Below are 17,674 nucleotides of genomic sequence, written 5' to 3'. Positions count from 1 at the left end.
TCCCTAAATGAGTAAAGCAGCAGAACAAAACTGAATGGATCCTTTACTTTAGAGAAAAAAAAAATCTTTCCAAAGTTCAGGTGTACTGGCAGGTTGTGAGCTCCCTCTGGTAAGCAACAAGGATAATGTACTTTTATCATTTATCTGACTAGTCTAAGCACCTAGAATTACAGGAATATATTGCAGCAAATAAGTGGCAGATCAGGATATGTAGGAAAACTGCCTGCTGGCACTAACTTTCTTAGACAGATGGGATGACTGGAGTATTGGGGATGCCTGATTAGTAGGTAGGAATGAGAAACATTCAAGAAAATGAGATCACTTTGGTACCCCGCCTGGAAAACACATATGTGATGATCAGTTGCTAAGATTATCACCATATTTACAGATTTATTGGTGATAAGGAATGCACGGTGGGTTACACTTTGCGGCATTTCTACTGAAATAGGCTGTTCTGTATGCTAAATCGAGTACAAACATTTCAGCCAATATTGCGACTACTTCAGTACCATTAATTGTGATGTGTACTCTAGGCCTTATGCCTTTATTTCTTCATGCATCCTATGTCACACTTGCTTGTGGGTAAGAAAACTAAATGGTTGATTCCTCCTCAAGCTCTGTTTGTATGACAAGAACTGTTTACATAGATTGCCCAAAATAGAAACAGCAGACTATGCAAATGACTCTGGATGTCAGTTGCTGGTTTGCTCTAGCTAACGGGAATTTGTGTGTCTAAGGCTCTGGTTGCCAGACACAAAAGGACATAACTATCATCAGATTTCACGCAAACAAAAGGAAATTCTAGCCCTGCTGCTTGTAAAGAAAAGTAGGAACCAGACAACAACCAAATATAGTTGAATTGGTGATGACGACATTCTGCAAACCAGCTTTAACAGGGAAGGCAGCAGCAAGCATAAGACTCAGAGGGAGACTACAATACCTCATACCTACCGTCCCTACCATGGCAGACTTGGCCATGACTTTCCTGGTTGGAGTAACTGGCTAGCAGCAACACTTGGGAAACATTAGGGCTCTCCTTTTTGCTTCCTTCACCATCCAGGGCCATGGATTAGAGCAAGAGGAGAAAAATGTGTTCTCCAAATGCGATTCACTCACTGTGAAAACAAAGCATCGCTTCCAAGAGACTGCTTAAGTGTCTGATTGTGCCTCCTTTCATGTATAATTTTTCAACAAACTGTTCAGTTAGTCTGACATGGTTCAATATCTGAGTTGCCCATTATTAAGTTTTGAGAGAAACAGGATTGTTCAGTTCACTAAGCCATTCTCTCAGATTGCCTGCAAACTCAGGAGGCACCAGCTACATGAGTTTCATGGTCTTTGAAGGTACAAAAATTACCTTGTAATTTTACAAGGATGATTAAAGACAGAATCTCAGATTTTGTTTCTTTCTGAAATATTCTAGAAGCCACCAGAAATACTGCTTCAAAAGTGCTTCCTAGCTTATAATTCCCCAATGCTTCTAGGACAGGGAGAGAGGACTACTGCAGAGAGGAAAGAGCGAGAGGAAAGTCAGATATAGTCTATACAAATGGTAGTTACTCCTCCTCTGGGGTTTGCATTTTTTGGTGGCTTTAAGTATCAGCAATGCATACTAGTTATCTCAACAGTTGTTGCAGTTTTCCTTATCAAGACTCAGGCTTTCTATACCGCTGAGTGAGCAGATCTGCTGTGTGTCTGTGGTAGTACTCGGCAGGCAGAGCACAACCAACATATTGTTGTATGGTGTAAATGTTCTAACTCCTTGAAGAGAAGTCACTGGACTGAGACGTATTCTGTGTCTGTATAGAGACAAAGACTAAATCTGTCAGCTTCTTCAGGCTCTTTTCTACAGAAAATGCAAAAGCAGAGAAAAAAAATAGAGTTGGCAGAACAGGGAGAGGCAGGTCATGTGTGTTAGGTAAGATGGCTCTTGATTTGAATACCCGTCTTTTTGTCCTACATGTGCATCATGCCTAACTCTGTGAGACCTTGTAACAAGGGGAAGGTCCCCTACATGTTTCTTAGAACACTGAGTCTTTGTAATCTAAGAAACAAGACTTTAAATATTTAAAACAAAATTATTGCTGCTCCTTCAGCATTTCTGACTGAGAAATGTAATGTGTAACCCTGAAAAATGAAACATTTATTATCAGAAAATCCATCTCCTTTCTTTCTGCTTTGAAAAGGTTTCCCTGACCCACTTCATCACTTACTGGTATTTCCATCACATCCTTTGTCTCAGTTTTTAGGGGTTTTCACATGCCATTTTTCATGCTGCAATGTACTTATTAGCTAGAAAAAGCAGACAGTGTTTTACAGACTCTAGGACATAATCTAGGGCTAGATCCCTCAGTCGGGTCACTAACAATACAGTGTATCAATTGTATTGTCATTGGGATACGGTAGTAATTTTATTCTGACAGCTTCAGTTTTTTCTACATTTTGCAAAAGGAAAATGTAAGAACATGTTTACATTTTTAAACTGGGCTTATTATCATAAAATGTTGTGCTTTGGTTCATTTTCCAAGCAAATCGGAACAAAGACTGGGTTTTTCTGTTGATTTGTCTAATTTCCACCTGTATACACCCCCACTTCACACATGATACTTAAAATATTGCTTCCTTGAACTGTTTTTGTTGTTTCATGTAGGGCTCAATTCAACATCTGACAATCAAATCTGACCCAAGGGCTACTGAAGATCATTGTGAAGATGATGATCCTTATGTAAGTATTCTTATAAACACTTCTTTATTTATCCTCAGTGCTTCAGAGATTTCGAAGTCATTTGCCGTTAGACACTTTTCGTAAGACTAAATATAGTATTTCTTCTTGGGAACATAGTATCGTACTTAAAACTATCTCTGTGTGGGAATCTCTTTTTGACTACACAGCCCCTAAAACTGATTTTTCAAAAACATAATTTTCTTTTGCCTATAACACCTTTGAGAAAATGAACTATGACTTTTATTTTTCTGATGGGTCATTTTCATGAAATGTTGTAAGTACTGAAATAAGTTAACATCCTAATGACACCAAGGCTTTACCAACTGAAAAAAAGTTTTTTCTGCATTGAAGTAGCCAGTTCCTTGGACATCGTGCTTTTTTTTTCTTGACTTGTATGAACTTGCTATCATGATTGGGTTTTGCACAGGTTTCAGGGGACATCAGTGGCAATGGCAGCATTCAAGAACATGAAGGTATTTCTGAGACACAAGAAGTCCTTGCACCTCCTCGTCTTCCCATAAGGGTAAATTTATTTGTTTTATTTGCTTTACATTTCTGGTTTAATATCACTTTTTTAGATAGCGAGGTCTGGATCTTGTCACTAGTTTTTCATATGCAGCAACTTCCAAAGGCACTTGTGAGAACAACATGCACCCATCCATAAGAATAGCTGCACTGCACCAGATCAAAAATCTGGTATATTTGACAACAATCAGCAACCAGTGCTTTGGGAAGAGTATAACAACAGATCAGGAACATAAATATGACACCTAGCAGGAATACTCTTTCACTCTGCAACAATTTCCATCACAGGAAATGCTTGAGCCAGGAGTTTATCTGTTTGTGTTTAATGGATCTCAGCTGAGTTTTTCTCCCTTCAATTTCTTGCTTTGTTTTTTGTTTTTTAAACCCGTGGGAATTTTACCATCCTCAGCTTCCTGCTGCAGAGTTACTTCACTTATTTAATGACATGTTTTGTGAAGGACTTTCACCTTTTGCTTGCCCTTCTGAACATGCTAACTGCGGCTCTCAATTGGTGGTTACTCTACTGGAAGAGAGAGTAAACAGTTGTTCCTTATTCACCATAACATTTGTGATTTTAGAGGTTCCTATTACAACGTGTTCTCCCTCCCTTTTTGTGCCAGGCTGAAATGTTCCAGTCCATTCCTCACAATGAAGTTCTCCATGCAGCTTATATCAAGCATTCTTCTTTTATTCAAGTTCTCATTGATTCCTTTAGAGAAAACCAGTAGGAACATGAGAAATTACTTTACAGAAAGTGTGCTCACATTTCCCTGTTATAGCATATACTTCAGCTCTTTCATTGTTGAATCCTTCAGAACTCATGGGTGAACACTGTTTGGTTGTGATGATTTGTTGCCATTGACTTAGTCAGTGTGTTTCCTATTCTGTACTTACAAAGACTTCACTTTTAGACATATCCTCTGCTCAGTTTCCCAAGAATATTCTTTTGCAAGAATTTTAACTCTTCCATGGTCAACATGAATGCAAAAAACTTTTTTTTTCTGCTGTCTTAAAATTCTCTAAGCACTCTTTTCACTTTTTTTACAACTTAATTGTTTATTGACCTGGCTTCCTGCTCCTGATGTGTTTGAAAAGAGATTCATTATTCATTTTTATGCCTTTCACATACAGCTCCACCAAACTCCTTGGCCTGCCTTGTTTTTCATAGAATCACAGATTAGCTGACTTGTCCTACACAAGATTGTCCTACACAACTCCCTTCTCAAAGCAGAGTCCACTACAGCAGGTTGCTCAGTGCCAGTTGGTTTTGGATTTCTTCAAAGACGGAGTCTCTACTGCCTTTGTGTTCCAGTGTAGCTTTTTTCTGATGTGGAACTGGAATTTCTTGTGTTTTAATTTGTGTCCATTGTCTTTTCCTTTCACTGGATACCACTGAGAACAGTCTGGCTCTGTCTTCTTTACTGCCTCTTATCAGGATTTTGTACACATTGATAAGATTGCTCTGAGCCTTTTCATGGGGCAGTCCTTGCTCTCTTATCTTCCTCTCATAGGCCAAAGACCCTAGTTCCTTAATGATCTACAGGGACCTTTGAGGGACTTAGTCCAATATGTCTGGTGAGCCCGGACCTGGACACAGTACTCAAGATGAGTCTCAGAATGAATGGTCTCACCATTGCTTAATACAGCAAGATCACCTCCCTCAACCTGCTACCTAGTTCCTTAATGATCTATAGGGTCCTTTGAGGGACTTAGTCCAATATGTCTGGTGAGTCTGGACCTGGACGCAGTACTCAAGATGAGGGTCTCATCATTGCTTAATACAGAAAGATCACCTCCCTCAACCTGCTGGTGATACTCTTCCTACTCTTCCTTTGCACTTGTCCTTGCTGAGTTTGGTAAGGTTCATGTTGGCATATTCTTCCAGCCTGTCCAGGTGCCTCTGGATGTCAGTCCTGCACTTGAGCATGTTAGCTGATGCACCTGCAACTCCCACTTCAGGATCATCTGCAAACTTTATGAGCAAGCAAGCACTCTGCTGCCTCCTCAGGTCATTGGTGAAGATGTTAAACAGAAGAGATCCCAGGATGGACCCTGAGTATGTCCCATAAAACACTATGCTCTGAGTTCAATCATCCAACTATTTTTTTACCTATCTTGTTGCTCTCCCATCCAGACTGTAATGTCCTAACTTGGATGCACGAATATCATGGGAGACAGTGTTGAAACCTTGCTAAAATCAAAGTGGATGACATCCACTGCTTTCTCCTCATCCACAAATCCAATCATTTTATCACATAAGGCAATCAATCTTTGTCCTTGTTCCTTAATTCAGAGATGAATACAAAATCCACTAATAGATTTTATGTTTCAATAACCTAGTCCCTCATTGTTTAATCTGCCGTCTTTACAGAAGTGACACATGCACTGACATACATATTGGCACAAATGAGCATGGAACCAGACTTGTCTCAGTAGTGACAGACAACAAAAGTTGCAAGTTGTAGCTGGGGAGGTTCAAACTAGATTCCAGGAAAAACTCTTTAATAGGATAACAGTGCAGTACTGGAACAGTTCACCCAAAGAGGATATCAAATCTCTGTCCTTAGAAGTTTTCAAGATTTGGTTAGACAAAGTCATGTCTGAGCTGATCTACTTACATGAGTGGTCTACTTGCATGACCTCAAGGGGTTCCTCCTAACTAAAATTTCTTCCATGTGCCCATGCAGCCTGTGTGAATCTTGGCTCAGTGACATGGGTTGGGGTCCATTTTTACTCTGTCTTTTCAAGTCTCCTGTGGCTGGACATAGAGTGGACAGAATACCAAAGAGAATCTATCATTATCGCAAGAGAATGAAATCCATCATGGAAAAAGTTACAGTGAAGGTCCTCTTTTCCAAGGGAGTGATTCCTAAGTCACATTTATGCAAGCTTTATCTTGCTGTTGTGCCTGGGGTGGAAGACGTTACATTCAAGAAATTCCATTCTTACAGTCTGAACATCATCCTGAACACAAAAGGCAGTGATTAGGCACCAGAGAGCCTGGGAAGACCTGCTGGGCTCTTACAGAGGCCCAGAATGAAGTGTTGTCCTCAACAGTGTGAATCCTTCAGTGATACCTTTTCTATTTCCTAACAGACTGGGCAATGTGGTGCCTACCATGTTCCTTGAAAATCACGTGTACCACCTAAACACTTAGTTCTTATGCTGCACAGTTGTCTCCCAGAAAATGTGGAAGCCATTGTGTTGCAAGCTAAGGAATGCTAAAACAAGTGTTGATGGAAGGTGTACACAAAAAACCCCAGCATGTATTGAAGAAACAGCAGATGTAGATTGAACTATAGACTATCTCTTTCTACTATCAACTCAAAGGAAGTGATTAAGATCCCAGCTTTTGCTGCACCCACATCAGACCTCTCTCCTGTTACTGGGGGCTTTCTCTGGATTCTGGATCTTTTGTGCGGGAGGAAAGTCCTCAGTGTCTGAATTGAAGTGCAAGTATGGGTGCTAAGAACTGTAAAGAAGAGGTCTAAACTATAAGGAGATGGTCTAGGTGACACAGAAAGTCTTTTCCTTCTCACAAGAGGACAGAAAATCTTGAGATAACAATATCTGCGAGTTTCCCAAGAAGCATTCTCTTCTGGGGGAAAGTTTTGAAATGGGCAGGACAGCAGGAGAATACACTAGTTCTGGTTTTATGAACAGAGGCAGGAATAACCTTTTATAACTCTGGTTTTAGGTAGTTCTTCTAAGTTCGCTCCCCTGCAGGAGCTAGATTGTAACTGTCTGTCCTCTCTGTAGTGTCCTATTCATCAGGAGCTGCAGATGGGAAAGCAAAGGGACTTAGTGCTTCTCAGAGCTTCACTGACTTCTGAGCAGCTATACAAAAGCTGCTCTCTATATATATACAAATATATCTATATAGCTCTGTAAGGAAGACTGTTGTGGGCAGTCCACCTACAGTGACATGTTGCTTTATTTCCTGTGAGGCAGGAAAAGATACTAAAACGCCCACCTGTAATCTCCTAATACATTTTCCCATTGCCTCTGTGCACAGGGAGTACATGTGGACAAGTAGAGAATATCCGCTCTACCAGTCTTTTACTACGTCCATCCTTTCAACACCATTGGCTGATGTTGATCACTAACCTTTGTGTGTGGTTATTGGATACTATTTCTTTATTCCATAGAAACATCTTCATTTCTAAACTGACTGGGATTATTTCAAGAGATTTTGTTAGGGTGTTTTTTTCCAATTGTTTCACTAAATCACAAATGTACTTTTTTCATTATCCTAATTCTTATAATTCTATCAGGCAGTTAATCACCATTATCTATCAAGTTTACATTCTTATGAGTGTAGTGTGAGGTTTGGGTTGGTTTTGTACTATCTTCAACTAAGTATCTCTATTTTTGCCATTGTTTTCTGGGGCAGAGACTTAGATTTGGATATTTACTAATACCTTGCAGGCGTTTCTTTCCATTTTATAGCTTTTTTAAATTATTTCTCAAAATGAAGCATTTAAATCTTTGTCCTGCTCTTGCTTTATTTATCTTCCTAGTGAGACGTGAACATCAGGAATGCTTTATAAACTGTACAATTGAGCACATTCTGAATTGTGTGAATTACTTTCTACTGTTCATCTGAAGTATTGGTTCTTCTGCATCAGAAGAGGGAACTCACTGGACATTGCATTTAAAGAGAAAAGTTCATCCTCCTTTCTCAAAGTAGCCAAGACCCAGCCTTATTAAGGATTTTAAAACACAAAACCCTGTAATACATGAGTAGCTTAACACTGTAAGTTTGCTATGGTTCAGATAAACAGGCTGCATAAAAAGGTTTATTGGTCTCTAAAGATTAATTGAAATATTCCTACATGGAATGTCAAGGAAAAGGTATATAGTTGTAAGAGAAATAAGAGCAGAAGAAACATGCATTTGTTTCTTTCTCAAGTGGAGTAAATAAAACTGAAATCAAATTAAATTACTTCTGTCAGCTGTAGTGGGGACCAGATCTGGCCCACTATGGAAAATATTTCCTTTCCCCTTCAAATGGAGCCTATTTTCAATATCTTTCTTAATAACAAGTATCTTGAAGCTTTTCCTCAATTATACGAATGCAAAACCAGTGGGATAAAAATTATGCCAGTGATGTTATCACTCTTCCTTTGGCTGACAACTCAGGAACTATTCCCCCAAGCCCTATTATGCCATTTTGCACATCTTAACCTGGTTCAAGACGAGGATGCTTGGATCATTAAGTCTGCTCCAGGTTACCATGACAACAATCACTGTTAAATTTTAATTAAATTGCGAATGTGGGTTTGCATGAAGTAATCTCCTCACTACACTGAGACAGCACTTCTCCAGGTCTCTAAATCCAGTAGGGTCTAGGCTCTTTACATTCCTGCACACAGCTGATAACAGGTTATCAAAATAGCCACCTATTGCATATGCACAGCCAGCATGGAGTAGGAATGGGTACCAGCCAGCTCCAGGATCTTAACCCTGCAGTGATAACTTTGCATTCCTTGTGTTTTTCTCCCTCGCTATGGGTTTGTCAAGTGTACATCACTTGGTTTGGAGAATGGAGTTCAAAGGTATTGTGCTAGTTTTTCTCAAGAGCTTGACCAAATTAGTGTGACATCTGCTGATAAGCAGAAACTGGATGCGTACTGTAAAGAGGAAATTGGAATAGAATGAGAACTAAATTAAAAACTTGTAAATGAAAAAAGGTGTATATATGGGCCATTAATAAATTTTTGTGATAGCAATGACCGTTTATGTTTCTAAGGCCAGCAGAAGAGTAAGGACAATACTGGCAAGATATTAGTGGGAAAGCTCTGGATTTCTGTTTTGTTTCATAAATGTGATTACTCTGCATTGAGGAAGTTAATCTACTGATTCATGCTTTAAAATATGTGGTAAGACTTTTCTCTAAACTTTTCTTTGGGATTTTATGTTTCTTTTTAGCCTGAAGATACATTGGCTGAGCCAGTGGAAGCCCCCCCAACTATATTGTCTTATTTGGAAGAAAATGATTTCTCTGGAAGTTATAAACTAGAAGAAACCTCTGAAGCAGCTAATTTTATTAAAACGAGTGCTTGTTTTTTTTTTTTTTTTTTTTTTTTTTTGGGGGGGGGGGGGGAGTGTGGGTCATTGATGTTCTCTAGGTCTGAGTTCCATCATTTAACTGTGTATGAAAAGCCACTGTCATATTTTGGGTGCTGACAGGAACAGAAAAACCTATGGGTTTGGACATCCTGTGTGCTAGAAAAGAATTGGCACATCAAACATTTGGCCTTTGAAACTGCAGTCTGTTAGACTTGCAATTTTTTAAAAGCAGCAAAGGTAAGTGGTAGGAACTACAGACACCATTCAACACATCTCTCACTTTTCACTCCATATCATAGAATAATAGAATCGTCTAGGGTGAAAGAGACCTTTAAGACCATTGAGTCCAACCATTACCCTAACACTGCCAAAGCCACCACTAAACCATGTCCCTAAGCACCGTGTCTACCTGTCTTTTAAATACCTCCTGGGATGGTGATTCAACCACTTCCCTGGGCAGCCTGTTCCAATACCTGATAAACCTTTCAGTGAAGAATTTTTTCCTAATATCCATCCTAAAACTCTCCTGGTGTAACTTGAAAACATTTCCTCTTGTCCTATTGCTTGTTACTTGGGAGAAGAGACCAGTGTCCACTGCACTGGTCCAATTTCCTTTCAGGAAGTTGTAGATAGTGATAGCATCTCCCCTGAGCCTCCTTTCCTCCAGGCTAAACAGCGCTAGTTCTCTGACCTGCTTCTCATAAAACTTGTGCTCTAGACCCCTCACCACCTTTGTTGCTCTTCTCTGGACATGCTCCAGAACTTTACTGTCACCTCAATACGTGCTTATCTCAGTCATTGTTTTTAAACATGCAGAAAATAGATTTACCCTTCTATAGTGGTGGAATTTCAGTGAAAGAACTATGGTTTATATTTTAAAAAGGAAAAAAAATATGGATAAAACAAACAAAGAAGCTTACCCGAGGAGCTGCTGCTGTGATACTCTACAACACTCCAGTAAAGTGCAAGTTTTGGGCAAAGGGAATGAAAGGAGAAATATCCTGTGTCAGGTCGGTGAGAAGCATGGCACTTGAGACATAGCTCTGCAAATAGCGCTGGTGGCCCTAAAGCCATGTAGCTCCTTTAAAAGAAGTTTAAGATGAGTATTTAATTTGATGACCTTCTGTTATAGTGAAGCATAGCCTTTCATGTAGAACTAAATATGACTACTGAATAAACAACTATATCCTGCTTATGTTCCTTGCAAAGGATGTGATCTGCCGAGTGGTGCACCAGTGGGGTGTTATGGATGCAAGTGTAGGCAGCATAGTAATAAGAGCAGGGCAAAACGCCCTGAGGAGTCCAGTCCTCCACTAGTAAGACAATTTCAGTACAGCCCTAGAAAACAAAAAGTAAAGGTAGTTATCTTAATAAGGCCAAAGACAATGTTCTGCTTTAAATATCATGCATACTTCCAATAGCACCTGTTGTACATATCTCTTACTTTTTGTTACATAGATGAAAAGTAGGCAACCATTAGACTAGAGCTTGAGGCAAAGATGATGCGATACAGTCTTTGTCCTTAAAAAAAACCATTTCTTTTATAATTTTATTCTCACTTTTCTCCTTTTTTGATTTCCTTTTAACATTTTCAGAGTTATGAAGTGACTAATATTAATCTTTGGAATGTATTTTGGTCATAATCTGAATAATTTCTTTTTTCATACAACTTGCAGCATCTGTGCTCTGATAAATACCTCTGGGCAGGTTTTATTTTTTGCTCTGTCCCTCATTAACAAGTGATTATTTTATATAGATTCAGCTGTTATGGAAACTGGACAAGGCAACAGCGAGTCCACCACTGTCACACAGAAAATCTTAAGAGAAGAAGATGGCTCTGGTTCTGTTGTTTTGCCAGGAACAAGCAGAGAGGAGGTCTGTACAATGGGTTTATCATATGCCTTATCTTTTTGTTCGAAGAGCAGGAAAATACATGAATTTTGGGTGCCTTTTTGAATTGGTACCCTCTGAGTGCTCACCACGTGCATCTGTGTGAAGTACCAAGTGCAAAGAAGCACTTCATTATCACAGTGATTCATTATCAGGTGATCCAAACAGACGACTAACACTAAAACACACTAAACTCGAGAAGAATCCATGCCTAAAATGTGTATTGCTGGCTTTCCTTGGTTGCTCACAAACTAATCTGAAAATTTTTGGTTTATGTAAATTATCCCTTTATACCCCAAATCTTGAATTACCATCCAAGAGATTGATCCTGTATTCCAAGGGAATGACTGCATGGATTGCACTGGAAAAGTGTCTGCAACTGCTAGTTATTTCTTTAAGAAAGCAGTGTGTGCTGCCTCCTGACAGCTGCGTATGTTAACATCCAGACATGAAAAATCCATTTAAAAAGTAGCCAGCAGCTTTCCTGGCACTCACAATAGAAAGAAGCTTTGACTAACGAAGTATTAAGACTGAACAACCTTTCTACCCCTAGATGGCCTTACGAAGGATCAAAGTTGAGGCAAGTCAGTAAAGTTGTTTGGGGTCCTTATATTACTCATGTCTGTGCCAGAGCAGTTACATGAATAAATGCAGTTTACAGCCATGCCTAGCTTTTCTCTAGGCTGCCAGCACATATTTTAGAATTACTCTAGAAGAGGCAATATCTGGACGTCTTTCACCTGTCAGAGATGCCTGCCAAAAGTCCTAGTCAGGCTGTCTTGTTGTAAGCATCCAAGCAGAAATTCATTTCAGGATCATTCCTCATGGAAAAAGAAATTCGAGAAGGTGTGCATGCAACCATGCGTTGGACGCTGCTGAGCAGGGGAAACTGACAAAGATGGGCTGTAATTTAACTGACAATTCAATTCTGCCAGGACTAGGAATAACTATAAATTGACTATAAACATTGCATTAACTTTAAACATAGCAATGAGACTGGTCATATTTTCAAAATCACTTTTTGTCAAGTCCCTTATAAAATTAGATATCCCTTTTGGGTAGACTTCTGGGGGCCTGCCTCCTAGACAAGGAAATTAAGAGAAAATGCAAGGTAGCCTGTCTCTACTTTGAGGTTCACATAGTTCTAAGAAAAATGGCAGCCCTTTTAACTCCTAAATACTAAGTATTCCAGCCTACAGAACTGCAGACACTAGGAACCCCAAAGGGGGTGGCTATGCCATATGTAGCAAAATCACCCTTTCTGGTGAGAAACTGGGCCTTGAAAGATACTGTGCCTGTTGCATTTTGAAGGTAATGTGTAACCTGAATTGTGTGTGATTGTGCAAATTAAAATTACGTATGCCCCTCATTTGGAGTCCTCCAAGTTGGAGGGTTCCAACTACTCAAGTACGTGCCCTACTTGTTGACATATTTCAAAATAATCAGCTAACAGTACATTTTTCGCAAATTAACATTCCTGATCCAACAGCCACCCCAGACTTTTTGAAGCAGAAATTAAATAACAACCTTTCCTTTCTCTTACCTTTGTGGCTCCTACGCCAAAAGTCCATTCTTTGTATTGCTTGAAACTGTAGTGCGTTATGACTGAGTTGGACTAAATGATCTCTAGAGGTCCCTTCCAACTCTGAAAATTCTGTGATTCTGTGATGACTCCTCCTGTTTGCCAGAAAGTATAGAGCTTCACGAAACACAGAACTATTATTCTAAAGTTCCACATTGTGTGTTTTATTCAAGTGTTTAAAGTTGTTCCTTACAGCGTCTTCTAGTGTTTCTGTGTTTATTGTGGTAAATTATAAAAAAAGGTGAAACATTAGGTTAAGGATCATTCATTGGAGCTGACATACTTTAATATTTGTTGGAGGACTTCCAAATTCCTCTAATGTTTTCATGTCTGCATTCACATTTTTTAAAAGCAGTAATTTTAATGTCAAGATGAACTATTGTTCTCACAATCTTCTTTTTTTTTTCAGTTTTGAGCTATTTTTCTTGCTTAAAAATCCAGTCTTTATTTAAGTAGTGTAAGCTTAAATCTATTGTGACAAGTAGTTTTGCTACTTACTCATCTTTACAAGTTTTTTCTTGAACTTATTCAAATTTTCATGTCCTTTTCATAACATAGATGACCAAGATGGCTATACGATATGCTAATGCACAATCTTTTAGAAAATAATAATTTTTTTTAAATGGTCTTCTTGAGTACCTGGTAGAAGTGGTCCTATCTCCTGTAAGTTTATCATTGTACAACTTATGCAATTTGTAATCCAAATAATGTGTGACACTGATTAGACAGCATTATTTTTTTCAATGTTGTATAGAATTCAGACAAATGCCTGTCAGGAAAATTTACTAAAGTCAGATCAACAGTGGTACTATCATCAAGCACATATAACGAAGAAAATTATGACCTGTTTGTCAGACAAAAACATGCTGATTTAGCATTTGTTATGTGCACACTTCAATTTTAGAATAGAACAGAACAGAACTATTTCAGCTGGAAGGGACCTACAACAATCATCTAGTCCAACTGCCAGACCAATTGAAGGCTGACCAAGTTAAAGCACGTTACTAAAGGCATTGTCCAAATGCCTCTTAAACACTGACAGGCATGGGGCATTGACTACCTCTCTAGGAAACTTGTTCCAGGGTTTTACCACCCTCTTGGTAAAGAAATGCTTCCTCATGTCCAGTCTAAACCTTCCCTGGTTCAGCTTTGAGCCATTCCTACGTGTCCTATCACTGGATCCTAGGAAGAAGAGATCAGCACCTGCCTCTCCCCTTCCCCTGTTCAGCAAGCTGATGAGAGCAATTAGGTTGCCCCTCAGCCTCCTTTTCTCCAAACTAGACAAACCCAAAGTCCCTAGCTGCTCCTCACAGGACATTCCTTCCAGCCCTTTCACCAGCTTTGTTGCCCTTCTCTGGATGCATTCAAAGACCTTTACATCCTTTTTAAATTGTGGGGCCCAGAACTGCACACAATATTCAAGGTGAGGCCACACCAATGCTGAATACAGTGGGATAGTCACCTCTCTTGACCAGGTAGTTATGCTGTGTTTAATGCACCAGGAGAATGAGGAACCACCCACTGTAGCAGAAGACCAGGTTCAAGACCATCTAAGGAACATGAATGTGCACAAGTCCATGGGACCTGATGAGATACATCCACAGGTCCTGAGGGAACTGGCAGATGAAGTTGCTAAGTCACTATCCATCATATCTGAGAAGTCATGGCAGTCTGGTGAAGTTCCCACTGACTGGAAAAGGGAAATTTAAAAATTCCCATTTTTAAAAAGGGAAAAAAGTAAGACCTGGGGAATCACAGGCGAGTCAGTCTCACCTCTGTGCCCAACAAGATCATTGAGCAGATCCTTTTGGAAAACATGCTAAGACACATGGAAAACAGGAAGGTAGTTGGTAACAGCCAACATGGCTTCACTAAGGGCAAATTGTGTCTGACAAATTTGGTGGCCTTCTATGACGGTGTTACAGCATTAGTGGATAAGGGCAGAGCAACTGATGTCATCTACCTGGACTTGAGCAAAGCATTTGATACTGTCCTGCACAACATCCTGTTCTCTAAATTGGAGAGACATGGATTGGATGGATAGAGCACTCGATGGATAAAGAATTGGCTGGATGGTTGCACACAAAGAGTTGCGGTTTACAGCTCAATGTTCAAGTGGTGACCTGTGATGAGTGGTGTTCCTCAGGGGTCGGTACTGGGGCCAGTGCTGTTTAACATCTTTGTTGGCAACATGGGCAGTGGGATTGAGTGCACCCTCAGCAAATTTGCCAACAACACCAAGCTGTGTGGTGCGGTCGCCACCCTGGAGGGAAGGGATGCCATCCAGAGGGACCTGGACAGGCTTGAGAGGTGGGCCTAAATACAGGCTGGGCAGAGAATGGATCGAGAGCAGCCCTGACGAGAAGGACTTGGGGGGGTTGGTGGATGAGAAGCTCAACATGAGCCAGCAGTGTGTGATCGCAGACCAGAAAGCCAACTGCATCCTGGGCTGCATCAAAAAAGCATGGCCAGCAGGTGAAGGGACGTGACTCTGCCCTTCTACTCCACTCTTGTGAGACCCCACCTGGAGTGCTGTGTCCAGCTCTGGAGCCTCCAACAAAAGAAGGACATGAACCTGCTGGAGTGAGTCCAGAGGAGGGCCCTGAAGATGGTAAGAGGTCTGGAGCACCTCTCCTATGAAGACAGGCTGAGAGAGTTGGGGTTGTTCATCCTGGAGAAGAAAGGGCTCTGGGGACACCTCATAGCAACCTTTCAATACTTAAAGGGGTCCTACAGGAAAGATGGGGAGGGACTCTTTATCAGGGAGCGTAGTGAAGGCATGAGGGGTAATGGTTTTAGCTAGAAGAGGGTAGATTTAGATTAGATATTAGGAAGAAATTCTTTACTGTGAAGGTGACGAAACACTGGAAGAGTTTGCCCAGAGAAGCTGTGGATGCCCCACCCCTGGAAGTGTCCAAGGCCAGGCTGGATGGGGTTTTGAGCAACCTGGTCTAGTGGGAGGTGTTTCTGCTTGTGGCAGAGGGATTGGAACTAGATGATCTTTAAGGTCCCTTCCAACTCTAACTATTCTATGATTCTATGATTTGGTTTGCTCTCTGGGCTGCAAGGGCACACTGCCGACTCATATTGCCTACTGTCACCGGCACGCCTGGATCCCTTTCTGCAGAACTGCTCTCAAGCCACTCTCTCCCAACTCATCCCCATAATAATTATGCCCTGCATTATTCCTTTGTATGTGCAGAATCTGGCATTTTGACTTGTTAAATTTCATCCCATTAATCATAGCTCAATGCTCCAATCTATCTAGATCCTTCTGCATGGACTCTTGTCTCTCAAGAAAGTCAACAGCACCTCCCAGTCTGGTATCATCAGCAAACTTGGTAACGGTGCTTTCAACTCCTGCATCCAGGTCATTGGTAAACTGGCCATAGAATTGAACCCTGAGGGGTACTGCTGGTGACTGGTCACCAGCCAGATGTAGCCCCATTTACTGCAACCCTTTGAGTCCTGCTATTCAGCCAGTTCTTCACCTAGTGCACAGTGAGCCTGCTCATCCCACAGTTGGACGACTTGTCTAGAAGGATGCTGTGAGGGACAGTATCAAAAGCCTTACTAAAACCAGAAAAACTACCTCCACCACCTTCATCCCTTCATCCACTAGACCTTATCATAGGAGGATATCAAATTAGTTAAATAGGCCTTTCCCTTTGTGAACCCGTATTGAGTGTGCCTGATGACTGCATTAGTCTTTAAATGCATTTCAGTAGTACTCAGTATAATCTTCTCCATGATTTTTCCAGGACCTGAGGTTAGACTAACAGGTCTGTAGTCTCTGGGTCTTCCCTCACACCCCTTTGGCAGATCAGAATAGTATCGGCTGCCTTCCAGTTAGCAGGGACCTCCCCAGACTCCCAAGACCTTTGGCAGACAATTGAGGGGGGTCCTGCCATAACATTTGCTAGCTTCTTCAGTACTCAAACAACCTGTATCAACAGTCTTTTTATCTCACTCTGGTTATGATCTTACCCACAGCTTAGTTAAATAGGTTCTCTTCTAACACTTTTCCAGATGGGAAAAAAATGAGACCAGATGAAAAAAATCCCTAGTCTTTGGGAGCATTTGTAGTGACAAAACCCAGACAGATCTTTAAAAAATCAGCTAGCAGCTCTGTTGCTGAAAGCTGTCATCCTGCTAACTTTAAAATGCTTGGATAGTTACTATGTTACATCCCTCCTGGTTTCATTAGCTACTAATGGAACACAAAATATTTCATTGCTGCTATAAGATGTGAGTGAATCATAGTGCTTGTTTCAAAATATGATACGAAAATGACTTAAGTGTTCCATCTTGTATAGTGGATTTTAATTTGTGTATTCGTGTCCAAGCTTCACCACTAAAAGTGTTTATTTTGTTCCTGGTGTATTTAAATTATTCTTTTTGTTATTCTTACTCTCTCTTGACCAAATACTGATGCTTAGCAATTTTTTGCTTTTGCTTGTTGACCATTTTTACTCTTTGCTATCAGTTTCCTCATTTCATCTTCTGTCACTTTCCTTTTTAACCAAACTGGATATGTAATCCTCTTTTTTTAGAGTTGTAGATCTCAGGCGATTTGGCTGAAGCATTCCTAAACATCTCTTTTTAACTTCCACAATTTTCTCCCAGACAGACCGAGTTTGTGAAAGTGGTCTTTTTCAAACCTAGATTATTGATTTAGACTGCGCAGATTTGTGCAGATATGAAATTAGATCATGGTTATTTGCATCTAGGTAACCAGTTCTCATTTTTCCAGCTCAGTAAGCAATTTATTTGTACTTGCATGAATGAGCTCTAATATGAACTGCCTTTGCTGAACGATGTATGGTGCCCAACAGGTTTTTGACTGCATTGAACAAAGCAGGCGTTTGGGCCGGGGGGGG

General features: G+C 40.4%; 1 protein-coding gene across 1 annotated transcript in view; it reads left to right on the top strand.

Annotated features, from left to right (window-relative positions):
* The window catches only part of COL15A1 (collagen, type XV, alpha 1), a 109,993-nt gene that overhangs the window by 3,080 nt on the left and 89,239 nt on the right, over positions 1–17,674 (top strand). Inside the window, exons 3-4 of the mRNA XM_009895011.1 lie at positions 2,651–2,725; positions 3,153–3,248. Of these exons, the coding sequence (XP_009893313.1) occupies positions 2,651–2,725; positions 3,153–3,248 (171 nt within the window). The remainder of the gene's footprint in view (positions 1–2,650; positions 2,726–3,152; positions 3,249–17,674) is intronic.

Source organism: Charadrius vociferus, unplaced genomic scaffold, assembly GCF_000708025.1.
Source record: "Charadrius vociferus isolate BGI_N301 unplaced genomic scaffold, ASM70802v2 scaffold51, whole genome shotgun sequence".
Classification (NCBI taxonomy): Eukaryota; Metazoa; Chordata; class Aves; order Charadriiformes; family Charadriidae; genus Charadrius; species Charadrius vociferus.
Note: the sequence above shows the minus strand (reverse complement) of the source record. Positions and strands in the feature narration are given on the sequence as shown.